We start from the raw sequence: 23108 nt of genomic DNA, 5'->3' as shown, positions 1-23108 counted from the left end.
GAAACCCAATTAGTTGAAAGATAACTTCAATACTTTCTAAACCTCAAAAAGGCTATATTTAGTCAGTGAAATACACACGGCATAAAATATATATTCTAAATGAGATATATATATCGACACACTGTTACACATAGATGACATATTATATAAACCATTGGTTAAGATATGTTGCAAATCTAAATATACCACACAGAAATATATAAAATATAATCATGCATACATGAATTGGACAATGCACACCAAATGTTTCCCCTAAGGCAATTACTTCCTTAATGATTTTGTAAGGAAGTAAAATAATACATTGCTATTCAAATGGCTGTCTCTCACAGATACATGTCTGTAGGACCCATTATAGTATTAACAGATACACTACATCTGCTCACCATCATTTTTAAAAGACAATACATTCTATGTCCGCTACAAACATGTTACCCAAATTGAACTCAGCATGAACTTATTTCGGTTTATTTGAATCCTACAGTTAAAGGCAATGAGCATTGATATTTAGACTATAATATCTTCAGATAAGACTGTACACTTATGAAAATGCATGACATAGCTCAGACCAGTATTTCTTTGCACATCCATCACACACAAGAGGCGGCTTCTAGTGATGACATTTATGGATTTTACTAACAGCCGGGGACATTTTCTCTCCACAGTCACAATCTACTGATTTTTTACTAACGCTCTGTGGACGCCTCACCCACATCTCATCTTCTTATTCTTACAGTTTGCGTAATAATGGTCTACCAGACACTTCCTGCATCCAGTTGGCATCTGTAATAAGGAATAACAAGTCCCTGAAGATACTCGACCTGTCTTATAACCGTCTGTCTGGTCCTCACTTCAGTGACTTGATGGAGGCTCTGTCCAGTCCGGCCTGCAGGATAGAGACATTGCAGTGAGTATAAGAGATGTATACAGGACTGAGACATGTGGGGCACAAGTTATACATGGATTTTAATCTATTTTATGCTCCATACCATTGTTATGTCTATGAGATAAACTGCTGACTAGGGTTGTCACGATAACAAAATTTTGATTCGATTTCAAAACCATAAAAAAAGTATTGCGATACTCTGTACCATTCGATACCATGCAAAAAAAATAAAACGCCAAAAAAGCTGCGTGCATTCCCCATTTTATGGAACGTCCGTCCCATAACAGAACAGTTCTATCCTATTTTTTGGGGGACAAGGTGACTAAAAATGGCGAATTGTGCGGTTTTGATTTTTTTTTTCTGTTACGGCGTTCACTGCATAGGAGATGTTTTTTTAATATTTTAACAGTTTGCACTTTTTTTGACTGCTCCTTGATATGTGACGTCTCTACTAATGTCTGACTAATGCACCAGGTCTAGTTGTGTCAGTGGCCACCGCCCCCCTTACCTGCACCCCTGATTTTGGCACAGACTGTATATAAGTGTCATCTGCAGCAGATTTATCATCTTCTCTCCACATTACTGATAAGTATTTTCCCTTTTGCTTTTTTCCCCGACTTCTAAGAACCATAATGTTTTTACTTTTCCGTTCACATAGCCGTCTGAGGGCTTCATGCGCGCTGCTTTATTTTGTGGTCCGTCTAGAGAAAAGTTCCTTTCCTGTCCTCGGAATGGAGAAGAATAGGACGTTTTATGTTTTTCGAGACCACAGGACAGACTTCAGGGTGTGGGGAGCACACGGTGTAATGTCTGCATGTTTTGTGGCCCCGTTGAGATTAATGGGTCTATATCAGATCCGCAGATCAGATGCAGACTGAGACTACGGTCGTGTGCTTGAGGCGTAAGATGTATTTTTAATGGCTCCATTTAATTTACCATAACTTGTATTAAAAACACAGAAAAAAAATATTTTGGGGGCTACAATTCCACCATTTTTTTATGTTGTTTTTTTACGCTGTGCCAAAACTGACATGACGACCTTATCCTGAGGATCGGTACAATTACAGCAATACCACATTTATATGGTTTCTATTATATTTTACTATTTTTAAAGTAATAAAAACCTTTGAAAAAAAAAATTCCCTTCATGGCCGTATCCTGAACCCATGACCGCTTTATTTTCCCCATCTACAGGGCTGAGGCTTGTTTTTTGCCGGGCGAGCTGTAGTTTTTATTGGTGCTATTTTGGGTCACAAATAACTTTTTGATCTTTTTATTTATTTTATTATTTTCAGGGGGTGAAGTGACCAAAAAACAGCGAGCGCTGTGCGGGATAATCACTTTTACATTTTAGTAGTTCGGACATTTTTATACCAATTATGTTTATTTTTTATTCTTTATTTTTATATGTAAAATTGGGAAAGGGGGAGATTAGAATTTTTATTTTTTGAAGATTTTTTAGTTTTTTTCTCTTACTTTTAACTGTAATGCACATTTTTTTATGCAGTGGATGAGCGAGAACAGACAGAACACGATGGCGCCTGCGGACTGTTGGTACCATCAGGAATTGGGGGGGGGGATTAACTCCGTCCTTCTTCTGGCCCCACATACCAATCCCATAAAACCCTTCAATAAGGACACTGACACTGTTCATCTTTTAACCCTTTTATTGTTGTTGGGTGGTAATCGGCCACAGCTTAATTATTCAAACGGCAAAACCATAAACCTTGCACCGTGCGCTCTGCCAGCCGCTGGTCTCCCAGCGGGCAGTTCCGCCCATTTTCCTCCAACACCTCTCCGATGTATTAACCTGCCGCCAGCTGTGACTTACAAATTCACCAAGGCACCTTTCCTACTTAAAGAGTCCAACCGCAACCACATACCAAATCACAATTTGAAACAAAGAACTAAACTGCCAACTTACAGGGAGGGAGGGACAAAGCGCTTCTGCTCAAACAGGGAGAGAAGAGGTGGGACAGTGGCTTATATGCCCTGCTGGACGCCCGCCTACTCCCCTCAAACCCAGATCCCTGCATTAACCCTTTCCTACCTATGCAAACGGGGCCAGAGAGAACTAATACAAAACGTGGGAATAAAAAGGAGGGGGGGGGGGGACCACCAGTCCCTGCCCACTCTCCCTAAACCGTCGTGTGGCCACCAGACTGTTGGTACCATCAGGAATGGAGGGGGGTATTAACTCCGTCCTTCTTCTGGCCCCACATACCAATCCCATAAAACCCTTTAATAAGGACACTGACACTGTTCATCTTTTAACCCTTTTATTGTTGTTGGGTGGTAATCGGCCACAGCTTAATTATTCAAACGGCAAAACCATAAACCTTGCACCGTGCGCTCTGCCAGCCGCTGGTCTCCCAGCAGGCAGTTCCGCCCATTTTCCTCCAACACCTCTCCGTTGTATTAACCTGCCGCCACGGAGGAGAACCGCCCTCAAACGGGGCTCCGACCACCACCCAACAAAAACATGGCCTGCTCCACCCCATCCTGAAGACCTGAGATGAAAATATCCAATCCAATATCCGAAAGATGCACCCCATCGGGCCTCATTAACGAGCGATTATCGCCTTCAAGCTGCCGGTGGCGAACCACCACACCACCCCGGGACCTAATAAAGCGGGATATACGGGCATTAACTGTTCTCCTGCACCTCTCAACTGCCTCCCCACCCTGCCATACAACACGAGGGACAACTTCGGACCACACCAGAACCACTTCACGAAAAAAGGACGGGAAACGCTCCAGATCAAACCGCATGAGAGTCAACAATTCCACCAGGGGCACGGAACCTATATCATTTCCCCCTGCATGTATGACCAGAATCACCGGGCCATTGGCTTGCAAACCAATATCCACCACTTGGGAAAGGAGCTGCGCCCATCGTAAACCACTGATTCCTCTCCAGGATACATCAACCTCCCGGAAACCGAGGGATCTCCCACCAGGCCGGCAATCAGCTCTCTGGGCCGCCCAGAAAATGTAGGAATGGCCGATCATCCATACGGCCGGACGCCCTGGACCTGCAAGAAAACAGAATTAGCACCAAGCAGACATTGCACAAAATCAAAAACAAGAGGAACAATGCGGCAAAAGTCTCCTGGAATTAAAACAGCTATGTTAACAATACATCTTCCGTTTACTTTTTTTTTATAACAAAAGATCCGGCCTAATATACCTCGCAAAGCAAGCTGACTTCCACCTGCCAATCCTCATAACTTCCGATTCGGGCAAACCTGCCCTGGCCGCTTCCGTAGCCGCCCCAATCCGGAATGAATGAGTACCAAATTCCTTCAGATTCACCCCCACTAACTCTAAACAAGACCGCAAAACCCTGGTGAACTGGAATTTGGTCAGGGGGGAACCATCTGCATGCGCAAAGAAATTGTGGCCCGCCGGGCGCAGCGCACTATAGCTACCCACCAGCTGGACCAGGCAAGTTATTCCCGAACCCGGTGTAGAGGGATCCAGGCACCCCTACCAAACTGGTCTGTCTTAGACCAACTGATCCGAATCCTCAAAGAATCATTGCCTAGCACGACATACTGACAAGAAAGACCCCCCGATCTGCGACAAGAGGGGGCAACCAACTCGCCCACCCGGAGGGCCGCAAAGAAGGCTACGCTAAAACTACACGAGAATAACGCTGTCTCAAATGGCGATGCGCAAATCTCAGGAAGCCTGGTAAGAAGCCTACCTAGCAAGTTAAACGAGATCGGCCTCCGACTCTCCTGCGACACAAACTCCTTTCTCCAACCCCTTAGAGCCTGACGAATAATAAACTGCTTGGTCACAGCTAACCAGCCGCGCAATTTGAAATGAAAGGCGACACCAGCCAGGCGTCGTTGCGCGACCGCCGCAGAAACGCGCGTAGCTCGCAAACGCAATAACCACTCAGTTGTGACCTCCAAGCGCAGGTCATCCCGGGAAGCCACGTCTCTGCAGTCCACCATTCCTCACCATTCAGCCCATGCCTTACCATGCGCTTGCCATGTAGAAGGGGAAACCGACGATCTGACCAGCGTCATCAGCTGCGGTCCACCAAGTCCCACAGGTAAGACGGGCATCTCTTGCCCTCCAAATCCGCTCCCGGTAGAAAGGACAGGAAATTCTGTCAACGAAAATGGGAAAGAGCATCAGCAATTTTATTATCAACCCCTGGAACATGACGAGCCCTAAAATAGATATTACGTTCAAGGCATCGAAGCACTAGATGACGAAGCAAAGCCAAAACTGTGAGGGAAGAGGAAGACAAGCTGTTAACAGCGTAGACCACACTCAAATTGTCCGTCCAAAATAAAACATGCCTATTGGCCAACCTGTCCCCCCACAATTCCACTGACACGATAATTGGGAACAACTCTAATAACGGGAGGTTCCTGCACAATCCAGAGGATCGCCATGCGTCAGGCCACTCAGCGGCACACCATTCAGCCTCCAAAATCGTACCAAAACCGCATGATCCGGAAGCATCCAAAAACAGGGACAGTTCAGAATTGGGGGTCACCTCAGACATGTAACAGGTATGACCATTGAAGGATTGTAGAAAGGCCTTCCAAACCCGCAAGTCTTCCTTCAGTGAGGCAGTGAGTCGGATGCGATGCCAGGGAGACTTGACACCCCTGGTAGCTAATGACAAACGCCGGGCAAAAACTCGCCCCATGGGCATCACCCTACATGCAAAACATAAAAGGCCCAACAGAGACTGAAGCTGTAGAAGGGGAACCTTTTTGACTACTAAAAACCCATCAATTAAACCGGAAAACCATATCCACTGTGTCTATTTCAATACCCAAAAACGATAAACACGTAACCGAGCTTTCCGTTTTCTCCGTGGAAATGGGAACCCCAAACTGAGCCATCCTCTCTAAAAACACATTCAGCAATAACAAGCAACCACCCCCGGAACCTGGAGAAACAAAAAGAAAGTCATCCAAATAATGCAGAACTGACGTAGAGCCCGACTCATAACGGACGACCCATTCCAGAAAGGAACCAAACAACTCAAAATAATGACACGAAATGGAGCAACCCATAGGGAGACACGTATCATAGTAAAACTGACCGTCCACACAGCAACCTAGCAAGTGAAAGCAATCAGGGTGAACAGGGAGAAGACGGAACACCGACTCAATATCTGACTTGGCCAGGAGGGCCCCCTTGCCCGCCTCCCTAACCAACGCAACCGCCCGATCAAAGGAGACATAAGACACGGAAGCGTCCTCCGGACTAATGGCATCATTCACCGACGAACCCTTTGGGTGGGACAAGTGATGAATCAACCTGAACTTACCCGGTTCTTTCTTAGGGACCACGCCAAGCGGGGAGACCCATAAATTAGGGAGCGGTACTTCATCAAACGGACCCTTAATCCTACCCAATGAAACCTCCTTATAGACCTTTTCCCTAAGGACCTCTGGGAGCTCCCGAGCCGACTTAAGTTATCCGAAAAAAACGGAAAATGGTTAAGAACAAAGGGGATAAAAAACCCAAAGGAAAAACCAAACCGGAGTTGGGTAGCAGCCTGTTTATTGGGGTACCTGTCTAACCAGGGGCCCATCTCTGCCACGCTCACCGGGGTCCTTATATCCCCCTTGTTCAAAATGTTTGGGAGGCTTAACTGCAGGACGGGTGCACTTACTAGCTGGGTGAGGGCCGCCGCAGGCGGAGCACTCATGTTTGAATCTACACAACCCGGCAAACCTGCAGTTCTCCTCGTTAAACAACCAGCAAGACCCGGGGCTGCGGACGGCCACCGGTCCATGGTAAGACGATCCCCCTGAACCAGCGGCCGCCGCTAGAAAGGGAGCGGGCCTTTGCGCCACCATTAATCTCAACTACACATCCGTAGCTTTTACCCCCCATCCAATCTCGGGATGTAACGCCAAACGACGGTGGAACTCCTCATCATACCGCCACCAGGCGCTACCCCCGAGCGATTTGTAAAGCGCTATAGATTATATCCTGATAAACGAACAGCTCGGAACACCACTCAGGATGACGCTGCCCCATAATGCAACCCAAGACAGAAAAGGCCTGCAACCAATTGTTCATGGTCTTAGCCACTCTGGGTCTGCGCTCAGAAGGTTTATCTGAGAAACGCCTCTCCTTGTCCACTGTGTGTTGGTCAACCGATATGAGAGATCAAACATCCACATACTGGTTAGCCCACACCTTCTCCCGCACTGTTTCATCCAGGTGGGTGCTAAGGAGGCTAACCCCGCAATAGCACGAATCCTTGTGTACCCCCGCCAATACGGGCGCTTGCCTGACACTGGGAGGAGGGGGCCCCTGAGCTTGGGCAGGCTGTTGCAACCGCTCTAACAGCATCTTCAACAACTCGGCTGTGTTCGCATCCCCCGCCCCCGCCCCCAACACTCCCGTAAATTGGTACTCACCAGAAGAAGACGGGACTGGAACCACCGGAGGAACAGGCACCGGAACCTCGGGCTGAATAGACGTCGCAGGAACCAGGCTACGAACCCTGGATGAATGATGACGCGACCGCCTACTGCGGTGCGAACGCGCTGCTCGACCAGACTCCACCGAGGCTGCCAACGACCCTTCAGAGGAAGACGGCGAGCGCCACCTGGAGGATCTGGAGCGCCTGCTCCACGCCGAGTCGCCAGACCTGCGGCGGGAGTGACGCCTGCGGGAACCGCGCCTCCTGCTCTCCAGAGAGGAGGATGATGAACTGGATCGAACCCTGCGCTGGCGTGACCTATGAGGAGTCAATGGAGGGCCTGGCAGCGGATGGGCACTCAACGCAGGGGCGGAGGGAGGGTCCACCTGCGCTACATCATCAATGGGAGAAGGGGAGGCAGCCACCTCTATAGCTGCTGCTGGTGGCAAAGCCCCTTCCACTTGTAGCTGCCCTTGGGGCACAGGGGGGGCCAAGGGCTGAGAAACTGGAGGGGTGAGAGGGAGACCCTGGGATGAGGAGCTGCTTGCCTGCGCTCCCATGACTAAACTATTGCCCCACGCCGCAGTCACACAAGCGGCAGCAGGACGGGACACGAGGGAAGTGGAAACAGGAAGGGGCGGAGCCACCGCTGGCTCGGCAGAACAAGGAACCTGCCGGCCATAAAATACAAAAGAAAGGCTCCAGATTCGTATAGAGGTCCTCTAAAAACTTCTTCTTTATTCACGAATAGTGTTAACAGCAGACGTATCCACCCAGTATGCAAAGACAATTGACGCGTTTCGGAACTAAGTCCTTAGTCGTAACACGACGTTACGACTAAGGACTTAGTTCCGAAACGCGTCAATTGTCTTTGCATACTGGGTGGATACGTCTGCTGTTAACACTATTTGTGAATAAAGAAGAAGTTTTTAGAGGACCTCTATACGAATCCGGAGCCTTTCTTTTGTATTTTATGCTGATTGCGGCGGGGACACACCCCAGGCTTCTGGAACCGGGATTGCATTTACAGACCAGGGAGGTGAGCTGGATTAAGTGTGTGTGCTAACCTGCCGGCCAGCCTGAGCTGCATCAGCGCGGATAGAAGCGCTTAAGGTATGGGTAGATGAAGGGGGGGGACTGTGCCCAAGCCTAGCGGGGGGGGACGGATGCGCCGAGCGGACCGCCTGCCCCCCACTGAAGCCGGACAAACTTTCCTCCCAGGGGTGCACGCCAAGCCAGGGGAGAAGGAAGGCTGGGGAGGACCGAGGCTGCTCAAAAATGAGAGCAACCATCCCTCACCCCCCTCCGCCATTCTCGCCCTCAAAGCCTCCAGCAGGGGGGCATCTGAAGTGGACAGAGCGCAAGCTTACCAACAAAGCGCTTCTGCTCAAAGAGGGAGAGAAGAGGCGGGACAGTGGCTTATATGCCCTGCTGGACGCCCCCCTCCTCCCCTCAAACCCGGATCCCTGCATTAACCCTTTCCTACCTATGCAAACGGGGCCATAGAGAACTAATATAAAAGGTGGGAATAAAAAGGGGGGGGGGGACCACCAGTCCCTGCCCACCCTCCCTAAACCGTCGGGTGGCCACCAGTTTATATAGAGACTATATGGAGTTTTGTATGTCTCCGTTTATTTACTGACCCGCAGTGAGTGGACAGACAAGGGTATATGAGGAAAAACAGGGAAGTTTATGGACACGTCAGCTGTCCGCGGAGGACACTGATAGATCACTGGCGTGTTAATCAGCCCGTACTGGGTCAGAACTCAGCCGCACTTCAGAAATGTTTTACATGTTTTAAAAGTAGTCACTAAAAAAAAACAAAAAAATGCAGCAACATCAGTATTTCTGGACGTCTGTGAAATGTTTTTCCTCTATAGTGAAAGATGTAGAACCGCCAGATCTCCAGCACGCTGCGCTTCTGAAAAGAGGCAGAAAAAAACACATAATTAGAAAAACTCTAGGAATAAAACTCTTCTGTGTGATACTTTCCATAGACCTTTACTGCAAAAATCACACAACTTCAGAAAACACCAGTAAAAAGCTGTGTGAACGCGGCCTCTGGGGGGCGCTGCACATTGAAGTTTGTGGCCACCTGTGATCTCACCTTGTATGTATCGGCATGTAAAGCTGGAGGCTTCAGCAGCATTCTGCGCACTAGATAATGTCACAGTATAAAGCCACACATCACAACCTAAATTGTGACACGTCTATAACCACACGTGACATCATCACATATCAGGCTCCATTAGAGAACACTTCTCTTCATCTGTATCACTATTAGTGCCCTATCATTTCCTCTAATAGGCTGGTCCTAAAGGGGTTAAAGCTTCTGATGTGCCACACTGTGATGTGGCATGACGAGTGCAGTATGTGGCGGTACTTTATATTGTAGTATAGGTATAATATACGGCTCAGACAGGTGACAGGGCTCTCAGTGAGATGATACCTCCTGCTACATGAGTCTGTGTGCGCCACCTAGTGGTTTTGAGGTGACCTGCGGCCTAACAAGGGTTTTCCTGTTATTTCCTGATATTGTATAATGAGAAACTGGAGACCTTAACACGAGGGTGGACACATCCATCTATTAGTATTACATGAGCAGCGAGTCATGTGACCACAGTATGGCGGTATTATCATCTACACAATATATAGTATTATATGTCATATACAGGATTTTCCCTTTATAAGACGCACCCCAGGTTTAGACAACGGAAAATAAGAAAACCCATTTTCTAGATCCTCTATGAAGGGAATGTGGTTTAGTGAAGTGGAGGGGGTCGAGGTCAGGAACTTCAGGTGTAACAACCAGTAATGGTGCATGAGGTCCCCTCATTAATGTACCTCAAAATAAATGTGTCTCCTGTCACTGCTCTGTGGTGTCCGGCCACGCTTCTTCTTCACCTAGGTTATTTTTAAGTATTTGTGTGCGACACACACAGTTCTGGTCCACACACAGCTCTGCTATACACTCTCAGCACTGCCATACTCACATACAGATCAGCTATACACACACAGCACTGCCATACACATACAGCTCTGCTATACACACAGCACTGACATACACACATACAACCCTGCTATATGCACACAGCACTTTCATACACACATACAGCTCTGCTATCCACAAACATAAATCTCTGCTATACACACTCAGCACTGCCATACACAGACAGTACTGACATACACACATACAGCTCTGCTACACACATACAGCAATGCTATACACACTCAGCACTGCCATACACACATACAGCGCTACTATCCACACACACAAATCTCTGCTATGCACACTGAGCACTACCATACACAGATAGCACTGACATACACACATACAGCTCTACTACACACATACAGCAATGCTATACTCATACAGCTCTGTTACAGACATAAAGTTCTGCTACACTCATACAGCTCTGCTACACACATACAGCTTTGCTATACACACTCAGCCACTTTTGTAAAGACTCACATTTCCTTACACCAGTGTCGGCTGTACAGTCTTCCTGCTCTGGCTCCTCCTATTGATGACATCATCAAAGGTCCAATAAAATGGTGCTAAAAAAACCCTAACCCAAACTTTCTTTTTCACAAAAAATAACAGGATAATATCCCCCCACAATTTGCTACCCACTTTCTCCTGAATACAGTAATACCCCAACTGTGGTCGTAAACTGTTTTTTGGGGATACGCCAGGGCTCAAAAGGTAGGGAGCTGCATCTGGATTTTCTAACATGGAATTTTCTGTCAAGGTTTTTTAGAGTGATAACCTTTTTTTTATTTTTTTTTGTTAAATGAGCTTATTTTGTGCAGGACAAGCTGTAGTTTTTATTGGCACCATTATGGGGTACATTTCGCTTTTTTGGTTTTTATCTAATTTTTTGGGAGGTAAAGTCACACAAAAAACAGTTTGGTGTAATTTTTCTATTTTTTTATACTATTTACTTGATGGGGTAGATCATGTGATATTTTTATAGATCCGGTCATTACGGACACAACGATACCAAATATGTGGGTTTTCGTTGTTTTGTTTTTTACATTTTACACAATGTTTTTATGTTGGCATTTTCTTAGAGCCATATTTTTTCATTTTTCTGACTATAGTCTCGTGTGAGGGCTTATTTTTTGCGGGACAAGGTGACGTTATGATTGCTACCGTTTTACATACGACTTTTTGATTGATTGAAATTATGTTTTTTTGTGAGGTAACAAATTTTATTTATTTTTTTACGCCGTTCACTTGATCATGTGATATTTTTGTAGAGCTAATTGTTACGGACGCGACCAAATATGTCTTTTTTTTTTTTACGCTTTACACAATAAGAGCATTTTTAGAAAAAAAAAACATGTTTTTGTGTTGCAATTTTTTTAGAGCCGTATTTTTATTTTATTTTTTTCTGGCTATGGTCATGTGTGGGGTCTCATTTTTTTGCGGGATGAGGTGACGTTTTTATTCCTTTCATTTTAGGATACATATGACTTTTTGATTGATTAATATTATGTTTTTTGGTAGGTGAGCTAACTAAAAAATTTGTTTTGGTGTAATGTTTATTGATTTTTTACAGTGTTCACCTGATGGGGTAAATTATATGATATTATTATAGAGTTGGTCGTTGTGGACACGGTGATACCAAATATGTCTATTTAATTTTTTTTCTTCTATTTTTAACATTTTTTAAATAACGGATTTGGGGGGATTTTTATATTTATTTTTTTATGTGAAACTTTTTTTTTTCAAAACATTATTATTTTTTATTATACACTTTGTGTCCCCCATAAGGTTTATTGCTTTCTCCTGTAACTGGGACTGACATTGTAGCTCCAGTTACAGTGGAAATACACCCCCAGAGAGGCTGTACAGTGCAATACAGCCTCAGTGCAGGGCTGATCGAGGTCTGTGGAAGACCCGACAGCTTCTGCACTCCTCCAGCCCCGGCGGTCACTTGACCACCAGGCACAGGACAGGAAGCGCTTCCAGATCTGTATACACAGCGCTCGTTGAGCGCTCTGTATACAGCGATCTAGAAGGCAGGGACTATTAGCGTGCAGCTGCCATCTCTGAAAGGACATTCCAGAACGTCCATTTAGAGATAAACTGACCGCCCAAGGACGTTTATAGTCAATGGTCGGTCGGGAAGTGGTTAAACAAAGGTTGGAGATACGTCAGAAGAAGTGGATACCAGCACAGAATATCCATAAGAAGGAGAAGCATTTCAGACGGCTGAAAATGATATCCGGAAGGTACATCTGGATATCGAGTACCACAGGACTGGTGTGGAAGTCCGGACTGAAAAGCCAGGACGTCTTGCATGACAATCAGGGATGGACTGGGACAATAAAGTGGCCCTGGACTTCAGCCAGACCGGCCCACTTTATTTTTCCCAAACACACTCAAAAAAGGGGTTATGTCTCTTCAGCAAGTGGCATTTATCTTGTAGAGAAAGTTAATACAAGGCACTTACTAATGTATTGTGATTGTCCATATTGCTTCCTTTGCTGGCGGGAGTCATTTTTCCATCACATTATGCACTGCTCGTTTCCATGGTTTTGACCACTCTGTAATCCAGCAGCGGTGGTCATGCTTGCACACTATAGGAGTAGCCGGGATTGTGGGAGTGCACATAGTTTGGTGCTTTTTTCGACCACCAATGCTGGATTACAGGGAGGTCGTAACCATGATGACGAGCCATGTATAATGTGCTGGGAGACATTTTGTCTCTATGGCACTATCTGCCCTAATAGTGATACAGTGCCCACATAGAGCACGATAGTGCCCTCCTATTCACAGAAAAATAGCGCATTTGTACCCATATAGTACCTACCTAGGTGCATAGAAAGTGCCATACTTTGGCTCTATGTCGGCACTGTATGACTGTGGCCAAAGTACTGTAGGTTTTCACTTTAGGTAGGTACTGTATGGCACCATAAGCAAGAAATACACCATTTATCTGTGCATAACATGGCGCTATCTGAGCACTGTATGACCGTGGGAAGACCTGGGCATACTATGCTCAGATAAGTTGTGTATTTAGTGTCTACAGTGCCCACAAAGTGCCATATCATACCTACCTAGAGCTAAAACGTGGGCAGAAAGTGCCATACTTTGCCTATAATAGTCTGTCTACACAAGTATGGCGCTTTCCGAGTATGGGTTCTATATGGCACTATGTGGGCACGACAGGCACTAAATGCGCCATTTATCTGTGGATAGTATGGCACTATCTGCCCACAATCATACAGTGCCCACATAGAACCAAATATCGCCGTACCGTACCCACACTATTATATGGCAGTGCCCAGAGCGCCATATGTTGACTATGTGGGCAGATAGTGCCCTACTATGCCCAGATAAATAGTGCCCTTAGTGACTGCAGTGCCACACTGTACCCACCTAGAGCCAATCTGTGCACAGAAAGTGCCATACTTTGTCCACAGTGACAAAGTGCCCTTTCTGTGCACAGTCTGGCACTGGCTCCAGGTAGGTATTCTACTACACGTGGGGGCACAGCGCTCATCTCTTTAGTAAAGAGTCTTTACTACCTTACATTCAGCTCCCGCCTCCAGCCTCCAGTAACAAGTGCGGGCGGCAGCGCTCACTCACTGACGTCACGCGCCTGCGCCGCCTAGTGGGAGGAGCAGGCGTGTGACGTCAGTGAGTGAGCGCCGCCCCTACACTGCCTGCTGTTACTGGAGCTTTACCCCCCTGATGCCTGGCGGCCCTGGCCGGCCCATAATTCGATCGGCCCACCGGGATTCTCCCGGTACTCCCGATGGCCAGTCCATCGCTGATGACAATAAGCCCCACTGAAAACTAAGGGAGGTCTGCAAAATAGGGTCTGTAGAATCCGGGTATGTATGACATCCGGCTACCAAGCGACAGGAAAACCCATAGAAAACTCTACCCAATGTGTACGTGATGTGTACGGGATTTCAACATAGGGAAAAAACTTGGTGATCTGGAAGGAATCAACTGGGCAGAAGGCAGAATACCAGAGTAGACACTCCCTTGTGGACGAGAAGAGGAAAAAACATATGGAATATGGTCACTCATCAAGACAGAGATAAGGGATGGCCAAGGGAGATGAACAGGCACAAAGGAAACCAATCCGAGGTTTAAACTGAAAAACCATAGGCAAATGGGGAGTAGTCTGAGAGGGAAAAAACTGTGTCCTCAGGGATCAATAGCATCCCGGCCATGCCACAGAGAGGAATGTGGCATAAGAGTGTAGCCGAACCAACCTCCATCACTAGACAAAAGGAAGACTGTGAGTGATGCTGGATCCAGGCCTTAGACAGCCTGAGGTAACGGAGCAGAGACAGGGCAACCGCCCAGGCTACATTCCGTGATAGAGATATACACTTGCCAGGAATACACTCTTCAATGCAGATCCAAAAGGTAAGGAACGCAGCGTACACCTCTGCTATAAAATAAACGCTCCACAAGGATAAGGTAACCTGGTAGACAGATACCCCCTGAGGCGTAGAGGCTTTATCATGAGTCCTCTAACGAGAGAAGCTGCGTGATACACCACAGAAAATACTGCCTGGATCAGGCAGACCCAACAGTAGGCTGAAATAAAAATACCTTGGTGATAGGTAGAAGCGATGCCAGAAACATCAGAGGCAAGTAGTCTTGTCAGAGACCACCTACCATCATATTGTAGCAACTGTGCCTGAAGGGGAGAATATGGTCATCAGAGGAATGCACAAAGTGGCCAGAGATGGGAGAAACACTCTGCCAGAAGAGAGTGTGATGCCGATGCCCATCATCACTAAAGTACCAGAGTAAAACTGATCATGTAGAAAAATAGTGCCAGTGCAGACATTCCAGAGCAGTAAGACGACAACCTCATGAATATGGATACTGACCAGGTAGACAGAAACAGTATCTAGGGGTGGACTCGTCTTGCAGAAGGGCATAAAGGATGTTAGGTGCCAGCAACAAATCATCTATTAGCAGTGACAAGTGACAGCACAACTGCTCCGTCCGGTGAGGGGAGTAATGTAGTCAACTAACAGTATGTGCACTGAATAAGTATGTCCACTACAGACGGATATGTCAGAGCCATTGCCCATCTCCTAAGAGAGGCAATGCTGATGGTGTCACAGCATCAACTGTTAGCGGCAATGTCACATTTGTAAAGTGAACAATGTGGTAGACCAGTGCCATAGAAACAAGGAGGTTATGCCAACTGAAGAACCCTGTAAAAGTGTGCACCAGAAGTAAGGGGCTGATCAGCTATAGCTTTCCATGCTATTGCAAATACCTGGTTTGATGATGGAAGTAATGCAGATGACCAAAGTAAAGGAGAGAGAAAAGTCCAGCTCGATTAAAATGTTACCTTTATTTTTCAGTGCAGATTAAAAGCCAGTTACACTTGTCATGAGGAAGGATCGCTATTGTCCTTGATCTGAAACATGTAGACTGGAGTGTAACTGGCTTTTAATCTGCACTAAAAAATAAAGGTAACATTTTAATCGAGCTGGACTTTTCTCTCTCCTTTACTTAAGTTACGCTGTGGTTCCCGGCATGGTCCGTGCTCGGTGCAACAGGGTTTGAGCACGCCTACACCTTTTCTTTTTGCCTACTAATGCAGATGACCAGTGCCATTAGGAATGAATGGACGTGTCGGCCACGACGGCAAGCTGCAGTATAAAGACTACACCTGTCAGAGCTAGAGCATAGGTAAAATGAGCAGGAGATCCACCTGAGAAGGAAATGTAGATACAATGACCACACCTAGGACATCAGTGTGAAGGTTCCACCTATAGAAGAGGGAATGTAGTAGAAGCTACAGCATACAAAGCCAGGGCCGAAACATGCTGTGGAATAGAAGGCAATGTGGTAGAAACCACAGAACCAATACCCATCGTGTGAGGAAGGAAACAACGAAACAACGTGGGAGCCACCATGGCTTGCAGGGTGAACGTAAGCACTGAACCTGATAAGGGAACCACACAGTAGTAGACAAAGTATTTAGGGCAGGCATTCTCAAACTGCGGCCCTCCAGCTGTTGCAAAACTACAACTCCCAGCATGCCCGAACAGCCTACAGGTATCAGCCTACAGCAGGGCATCGTGGGAGTTGTACAGTCGTGGCCAAAAGTTTTGAGAATGACACAAATATTCGTTTTCACAAAGTTTGCTGCTAAACTGCTTTTAGATCTTTGTTTCAGTTGTTTCTGTGATGTAGTGAAATATAATTACACGCACTTCATACGTTTCAAAGGCTTTTATCGACAATTACATGACATTTATGCAAAGAGTCAGTATTTGCAGTGTTGGCCCTTCTTTTTCAGGACCTCTGCAATTCGACTGGGCATGCTCTCAATAAACTTGTGGGCCAATTCCTGACTGATAGCAACCCATTCTTTCATAATCACTTCTTGGAGTTTGTCAGAATTAGTGGGTTTTTGTTTGTCCACCCGCATCTTGAGGATTGACCACAAGTTCTCAATGGGATTAAGATCTGGGGAGTTTCCAGGCCATGGACCCAAAATGTCAACGTTTTGGTCCCCGAGCCACTTAGTTATCACTTTTGCCTTATGGCACGGTGCTCCATCGTGCTGGAAAATGCATTGTTCTTCACCAAACTGTTGTTGGATTGTTGGAAGAAGTTGCTGTTGGAGGGTGTTTTGGTACCATTCTTTATTCATGGCTGTGTTTTTGGGCAAAATTGTGAGTGAGCCCACTCCCTTGGATGAGAAGCAACCCCACACATGAATGGTCTCAGGATGCTTTACTGTTGGCATGACACAGGACTGATGGTAGCGCTCACCTTTTCTTCTCCGGACAAGCCTTTTTCCAGATGCCCCAAACAATCGGAAAGAGGCTTCATCGGAGAATATGACTTTGCCCCAGTCCTCAGCAGTCCATTCACCATACTTTCTGCAGAGGATCAATCTGTCCCTGATGTTTTTTTTGGAGAGAAGTGGCTTCTTTGCTGCCCTTCTTGACACCAGGCTATCTTCCAAAAGTCTTCGCCTCACTGTGCCTGCAGATGCGCTCATACCTGCCTGCTGCCATTCCTGAGCAAGCTCTGCACTGGTGGCACTCCGATCCCGCAGCTGAATCCTCGTTAGGAGACGATCCTGGCGCTTGCTGGACTTTCTTGGACGCCCTGAAGCCTTCTTAACAAGAATTGAACCTCTTTCCTTGAAGTTCTTGATGATCCTATAAATTGTTGATTGAGGTGCAATCTTAGTAGCCACAATATCCTTGCCTGTGAAGCCATTTTTATGCAACGCAATGATGGCTGCACGCGTTTCTTTGCAGGTCACCATGGTTAACAATGGAAGAACAATGATTTCAAGCATCACCCTCCTTTTAACATGTCAAGTCTGCCATTTTAACCTAATCAGCCAGACATAATGATCTCCAGCCTTGTGCTCGTCAACATTCTCACCTGAGTTAACAAGACGATTACTGAAATGATCTCAGCAGGTCCTTTAATGACAGCAATGAAATGCAGTGGAAAGGTTTTTTTGGGATTAAGTAAATCTTCATGGCAAAGAAGGACTATGCAATTCATCTGATCACTCTTCATAACATTCTGGAGTATATGCAAATTGCTATTATAAAAACTTAAGCAGCAACTTTTCCAATTTCCAATATTTATGTAATTCTCAAAACTTTTGGCCACGACTGTAGTTTTACAACAGCTGGAGGGCCGCAGTTTGAGGATGCCTGATTTAGGGCTAATGCAAATTCTACCCCTGAGAATGGGGCCATACAGGAGTAGCCACAGTATCTGGTGCTAGTGCAGTACTCCATGAGGAGGAGACCATACGGAAGAAGCCAGAGTATCTAGTGCTAGCACAATACTCCACCTGAGGAGGTCGTACAGTGGTGGCCATGGTATGTAGTACTAACGCAAATACTCCACCTGAAAAGGAGGCCATATAGTGGTAGGCCCAATAGGTAGGGCTAGTGCAAAACTGCACCTGAGAAAGAGGCCATACAGTAGTAGCCACAGTATTTAGGGCTAGCGCAATACTCCACCTGAGGAGGTAGCCATACAGTAGTAGCCATGGTGTGGAGTGCTAGCATAAATACTCCACCTGATAAGGAGGAGAGCTAGTAGTGGATATAGTGCTCACAGTCAGTGCAATACTCGACTCGCATGGTAGTAATCACAGTATTCTGTTCTAGGGCAGATGCTCCACCTATTGAAAGTGTCAAGTACAATGACCAACCATGTAGTGTGGTGTCCCACCGGGACTTAAAGCAGTGTTGTGGGGTAACACCCTGGGAGGACAGAGACTGCCATGTAGGCGCTCAACACCAACATACAACAATGAAGGGGTTAATGCGGTAGTAGCCACAGTATCCAGTGGTAGTAGATACCAGCTCTTGCAAATACTCCAACTGTGGAAAGCCACAGTATCCAATGTTGATGAAAGTACTTCACTTGTTAGTCTGATTACTTGTGGAAAGAGGTAATGTGACAGTATGTACGGTATGCAGTGGTAGTGCGATTACTCCGCCTGTGGAAGGAAGGTAATATGACAGGATGTACAGCAACCAGTGGTAGTGCATGACTGGGAGTGAGGAGGTAGCCATGCACCACCTGTAGAAGGGGTTAAAGCTGTAGTACTCACTATGTTCAGTGCCAGATAGCACCACGGTTAACTTTTTTTTTCTAAATAATCATCCAAGCGAAATCTGAAGCCCCAGCCTCAACTGCGTGAAGAGACAGAAAGGGGTTAAATTTTCATTTTTAATTATTTATTGAGTTAAACCCTAGACAAGGAAGGGGTTCATTTTATTTATTTTTATAAATTATTGGTGATCAGGGGCAGAGGTCAGCAGGCTCCTGGAAGAGGGGAACATCTGGGTTAGGCCCCCCCCCCCCCCCATACACCAGCATGGAAGTTGTGGCTTAGTAGTAGCAAGACAACCGGAAGAACTTCCGTCCGGAACGGAGGGCGGAAAGAATGGCCATGAGATACCCAAACCCTGGACCAAGAAGACATGGGACGGGCATACTCGATGCCCGGTAGTGAGAAGCAGAGGCCAGCCCAGGAGGGAATGCGACTGCTGGCAAATAGTACCGGCAGGCCCGGGAGGGAAGGAAGTGGAGGGGGCGAGGAGGAGCGCAAGCACTAGGTGAAATAAAGAGGATAAAACCCAGGCCAGGAGGGAAATGAAGGATGAGAGATATGTAGAGGGAAGGTGTTCACCATACTTACCCCATCTTCATCCTCTTCTCTTCACCCCTCCTTGGGGTACCAGTAGGGTCACCTCTTCACCCGCTAGAACCGAGGTGGTAGAGAGGCTGGAGTAGAGGGGGGACTGCAGAAATGCAGGTGATCCCATGGTTGGCGGGATTCAGGGGAGCTGGGCTGCCCTAGTCCACTTGGGGGTGGTCGTGCGGTGAGGGGAACTGACACCGGCCTTCCTCCCCAGAAAAACAGAGAGGTAAGGTGCCCAAAGAAGAAAAAGGTAAAATAAATTAAATAATAGTTAAAAATGGCGGATAGGTGCCCTGCAAAGCAGGAAGGTCTGACTCCTACAGACACTAAGCTAAAACTGACTAGCTCGGCCATTCATTCCCCCATGTTTCTGTTCTAATTGTATATATAGTGCTGTTTCTGCTGATGAAGGGACTGGTGATGTCTCGAAAGATCACTATGTAACATCATTACTTCTATTTTTGTTAGCCATTAAAAGGTATCAAACCTGCAAGACTCTGATTTAGTTTCTCTTAATGAGAGCACTAAACCAAAGGGGAGATTTACAAAACACACAAGATTGTAGACATCCCATGTTCAGGAGATCAATTCACTGACTGGTCTGATGTCAGGAGGAAACCTCACAATACAACCTCACTAAGGCCTCATGCACACGACCGTTGTGTGCATCCGTGACCGTTGTGCCGTTTTCAGTTTTTTTTCGCGGACCCATTGACTTTCAATGGGTCCGTGGAAAAATCGGAAAATGCACCGTTTTGCAGCCAAAACCGTGATCCGTGTATCCTGTCCGTCAAAAAAATATGACCTGTCCTATTTTTTTGACGGACAACGGTTCACGGACCCATTCAAGTCAATGGGTCCGTGAAAGAACACGGATGCACACAAGATTGGCATCCGTGTCCGTGATCCGTGGCCGTAGGTTACTTTAATACAGACGGATCCAAAGATCCGTCTGCATAAAAGCTTTTTCAGATTTAAGTTTTCACTTCGTGAAAACTCAGATCCGACAGTATATTCTAACACAGAAGCGTTCCCATGGTGATGGGGACGCTTCTAGTTAGAATACACTACAAACTGTGTACAAGACTGCCCCCTGCTGCCTGGCAGCACCCGATCTCTTACAGGGGGCCGTGATCAGCACAATTAACCCCTTCAGGTGCGGCACCTGAAGGGGTTAATTGTACTATCATATCCCCCTGTAAGAGATCAGGGCTGCCAGGCAGCAGGGGGCAGACCCTCCCCCCCTCCCCAGTTTGAATATCATTGGTGGCCAGTGCGGCCCCCCCCCTCTATTGTAATAATAGGTTGGTGGCCAGTGCGGCCCCCCCCTCCCTCTATTGTAATAATTCGTTGGTGGCACAGTGTGCGCCCCCCCCTCCCTCCCTCTATTGTAATAATTTGTTGGTGGCACAGTGTGCACCCCCCATCGGCCCCCCCTCTCTCTATAGCATTAACAACATTGGTGGCCAGTGTGCGGCCTCCCATCTCCCCCCCCCCCCCATCATTGGTGGCAGCAGAGTTCCGATCGGAGTCCCAGTTTAATCGCTGGGGCTCCGATCGGTAACCATGGCAACCAGGACGCTACTACAGTCCTGGTTGCCATGGTTACTTAGCAATAGTACAATAGTAAAAGATTCATACTTACCTGGGAGCTCCACCTACTGGTAAGTGACAGGTCTGTGCGGCGCATTGCTAAATGAACTGTCACTTACCAGTAGGAGGAGCACCCGGCCGGACACAGACATCGCAGCTCCCAGGTAAGTATGAATCTTTTACTATTGTACTATTGCTAGTAACCCGCTGCCACCAATGATGGGGGGGGGGGGGGGAAGATGGGAGGCCACACACTGGCCACCAATGTTGTTAATGCTATAGAGGGAGGGGGGGCCGATGGGGGGCGCACACTGTGCCACCAACGATTTATTACAATAGAAGGAGGAAGGGGGGGGGGCGCACACTGTGCCACCAACGATTTATTACAATAGAGGGAGGAAGGGGGGGGGGCGCACACTGTGCCACCAACGAATTATTACAATAGAGGGAGGAAGGGGGGGGCGGGGGGGCGCACACTGTGCCACCAACAAATTATTACAATAGAGGGAGGAAGGGGGGGGGCGCACACTGTGCCACCAACAAATTATTACAATAGAGGGAGGAAGGGGGGGGGGGGGCCGCACTGGCCACCAATAATATTCAAACTGGGGAGGGGGGGGGGGGGTCTGCCCCCTGCTGCCTGGCAGCCCTGATCTCTTACAGGGGGATATGATAGTACAATTAACCCCTTCAGGTGCGGCACCTGAGGGGTTAATTGTGCTGATCACGGCCCCCTGTAAGAGATCGGATGCTGCTAGGCAGCAGGGGGCAGTCATGTAAACAGTTTGTAGTATATTCTAACTAGAAGCGTCCCCATCACCATGGGAACGCCTCTGTGTTAGAATATACTGTCGGAAATGAGGTTTCACGATCTAACTCATATCCGACAGTATATTCTAACATAGAGGTGTTCCCATGGTGATGGGGACGCTTCAAGTTAAAATATACCATCGGATTGGAGAAAACTCTGATCCGATGGTATAAAAGGGACTCCAGACTTTACATTGAAAGTCAATGGGGACGGATCCGTTTGAAATGGCACCATATTGTGTCAACGTCAAACGGATCCGTCCCCATTGACTTGCATTGTAATTCAGGACGGATCCGTTTGGCTCCGCACGGCCAGGCGGACACCAAAACGACTTTTTTTTCATGTCCGTGGATCCTCCAAAAATCAAGGAAGACCCACGGACGAAAAAACGGTCACGGATCACGGACCTACGGACCCCGTTTTTGCGGACCGTGAAAAAAAACGTCCGTGTGCATGAGGCCTAATGCTGTTGTTTTCTCTTCTAGTCTGCGGTACAATGAATTATCTGAAGAGGAGAAGGAGGCCCTAAGAAAACTGGAAAAGCAAAAAACAAATATGAAGATATCTTATTGAACAGAGAAGAAGCTGGATTCCTCTCTATGATGAGCAGATAACAGGACTTTGGTGGAGAAGACGTCTTCAGAGGTCTGGTATTAGGAGCATCTCCTGGTGCATTATGGGTAATATCAGTGATCTACAGAAGATAAGGAATAATAAGATAATATTATAATAAAGATGATACCAGAAATGTTCTTCTCCAGCTATGTATATCTCCGGTAACTAAATCCCTTCATAATGAGCCCAAATCCAGGACTATGGGATGTAGCAGCGTCTCCTGAAGGTCATGTACGTTGTCAGCAGTATAATACTGGTTGTCACACCGGAGGAGGCCGCACATTGCACACAGTGTAACTAACAAATCACACAAACTGTTATTTCAGTTTCTATTTTAACTTTTACTTGATGTGACTCACGGACATACCAGTGTTCACATGATCGGCCGCCTGATCACCAGGACCAATAGAAGTGATATGGCGGTGTGCGGTATTTTACTGTACACACACAAAGGGTATAAAATGGTTCTAAATGGACTCCCCTTGAGAGGACGCCCAGCTGCCAGCCTACACATGAACTACAGTATAAAAAGAAATACGATACGGGGAATCTCCCCCTTAGCAGCTCAATCATAGAACCACAATATCCACAAGGCTG

General features: G+C 46.8%; 1 protein-coding gene across 6 annotated transcripts in view; it reads left to right on the top strand.

The window, feature by feature from the left end:
- The window catches only part of LOC120986083 (NACHT, LRR and PYD domains-containing protein 12-like), a 285272-nt gene extending 262395 nt beyond the window's left edge, over positions 1–22877 (top strand). For 5 of the 6 annotated variants that reach the window (XM_040414414.1, XM_040414416.1, XM_040414412.1 and 2 more), the window contains 2 exons: positions 734–904; positions 22382–22877. In XM_040414414.1, coding sequence (XP_040270348.1) covers positions 734–904; positions 22382–22469 — 259 coding nt within the window. In that variant the 3' untranslated portion in view covers positions 22470–22877. The remainder of the gene's footprint in view (positions 1–733; positions 905–22381) is intronic. The other variant, XM_040414413.1, reaches the window with a different exon arrangement.
- The last annotated feature ends 231 nt before the right edge of the window (positions 22878–23108 follow it).

Source organism: Bufo bufo, chromosome 1 (genome assembly GCF_905171765.1).
Source record: "Bufo bufo chromosome 1, aBufBuf1.1, whole genome shotgun sequence".
NCBI classification, from domain to species: domain Eukaryota; kingdom Metazoa; phylum Chordata; class Amphibia; order Anura; family Bufonidae; genus Bufo; species Bufo bufo.
The sequence above is the reverse complement of the archived record's forward strand: the minus strand, read 5'-3'. Positions and strand labels throughout refer to the sequence as shown.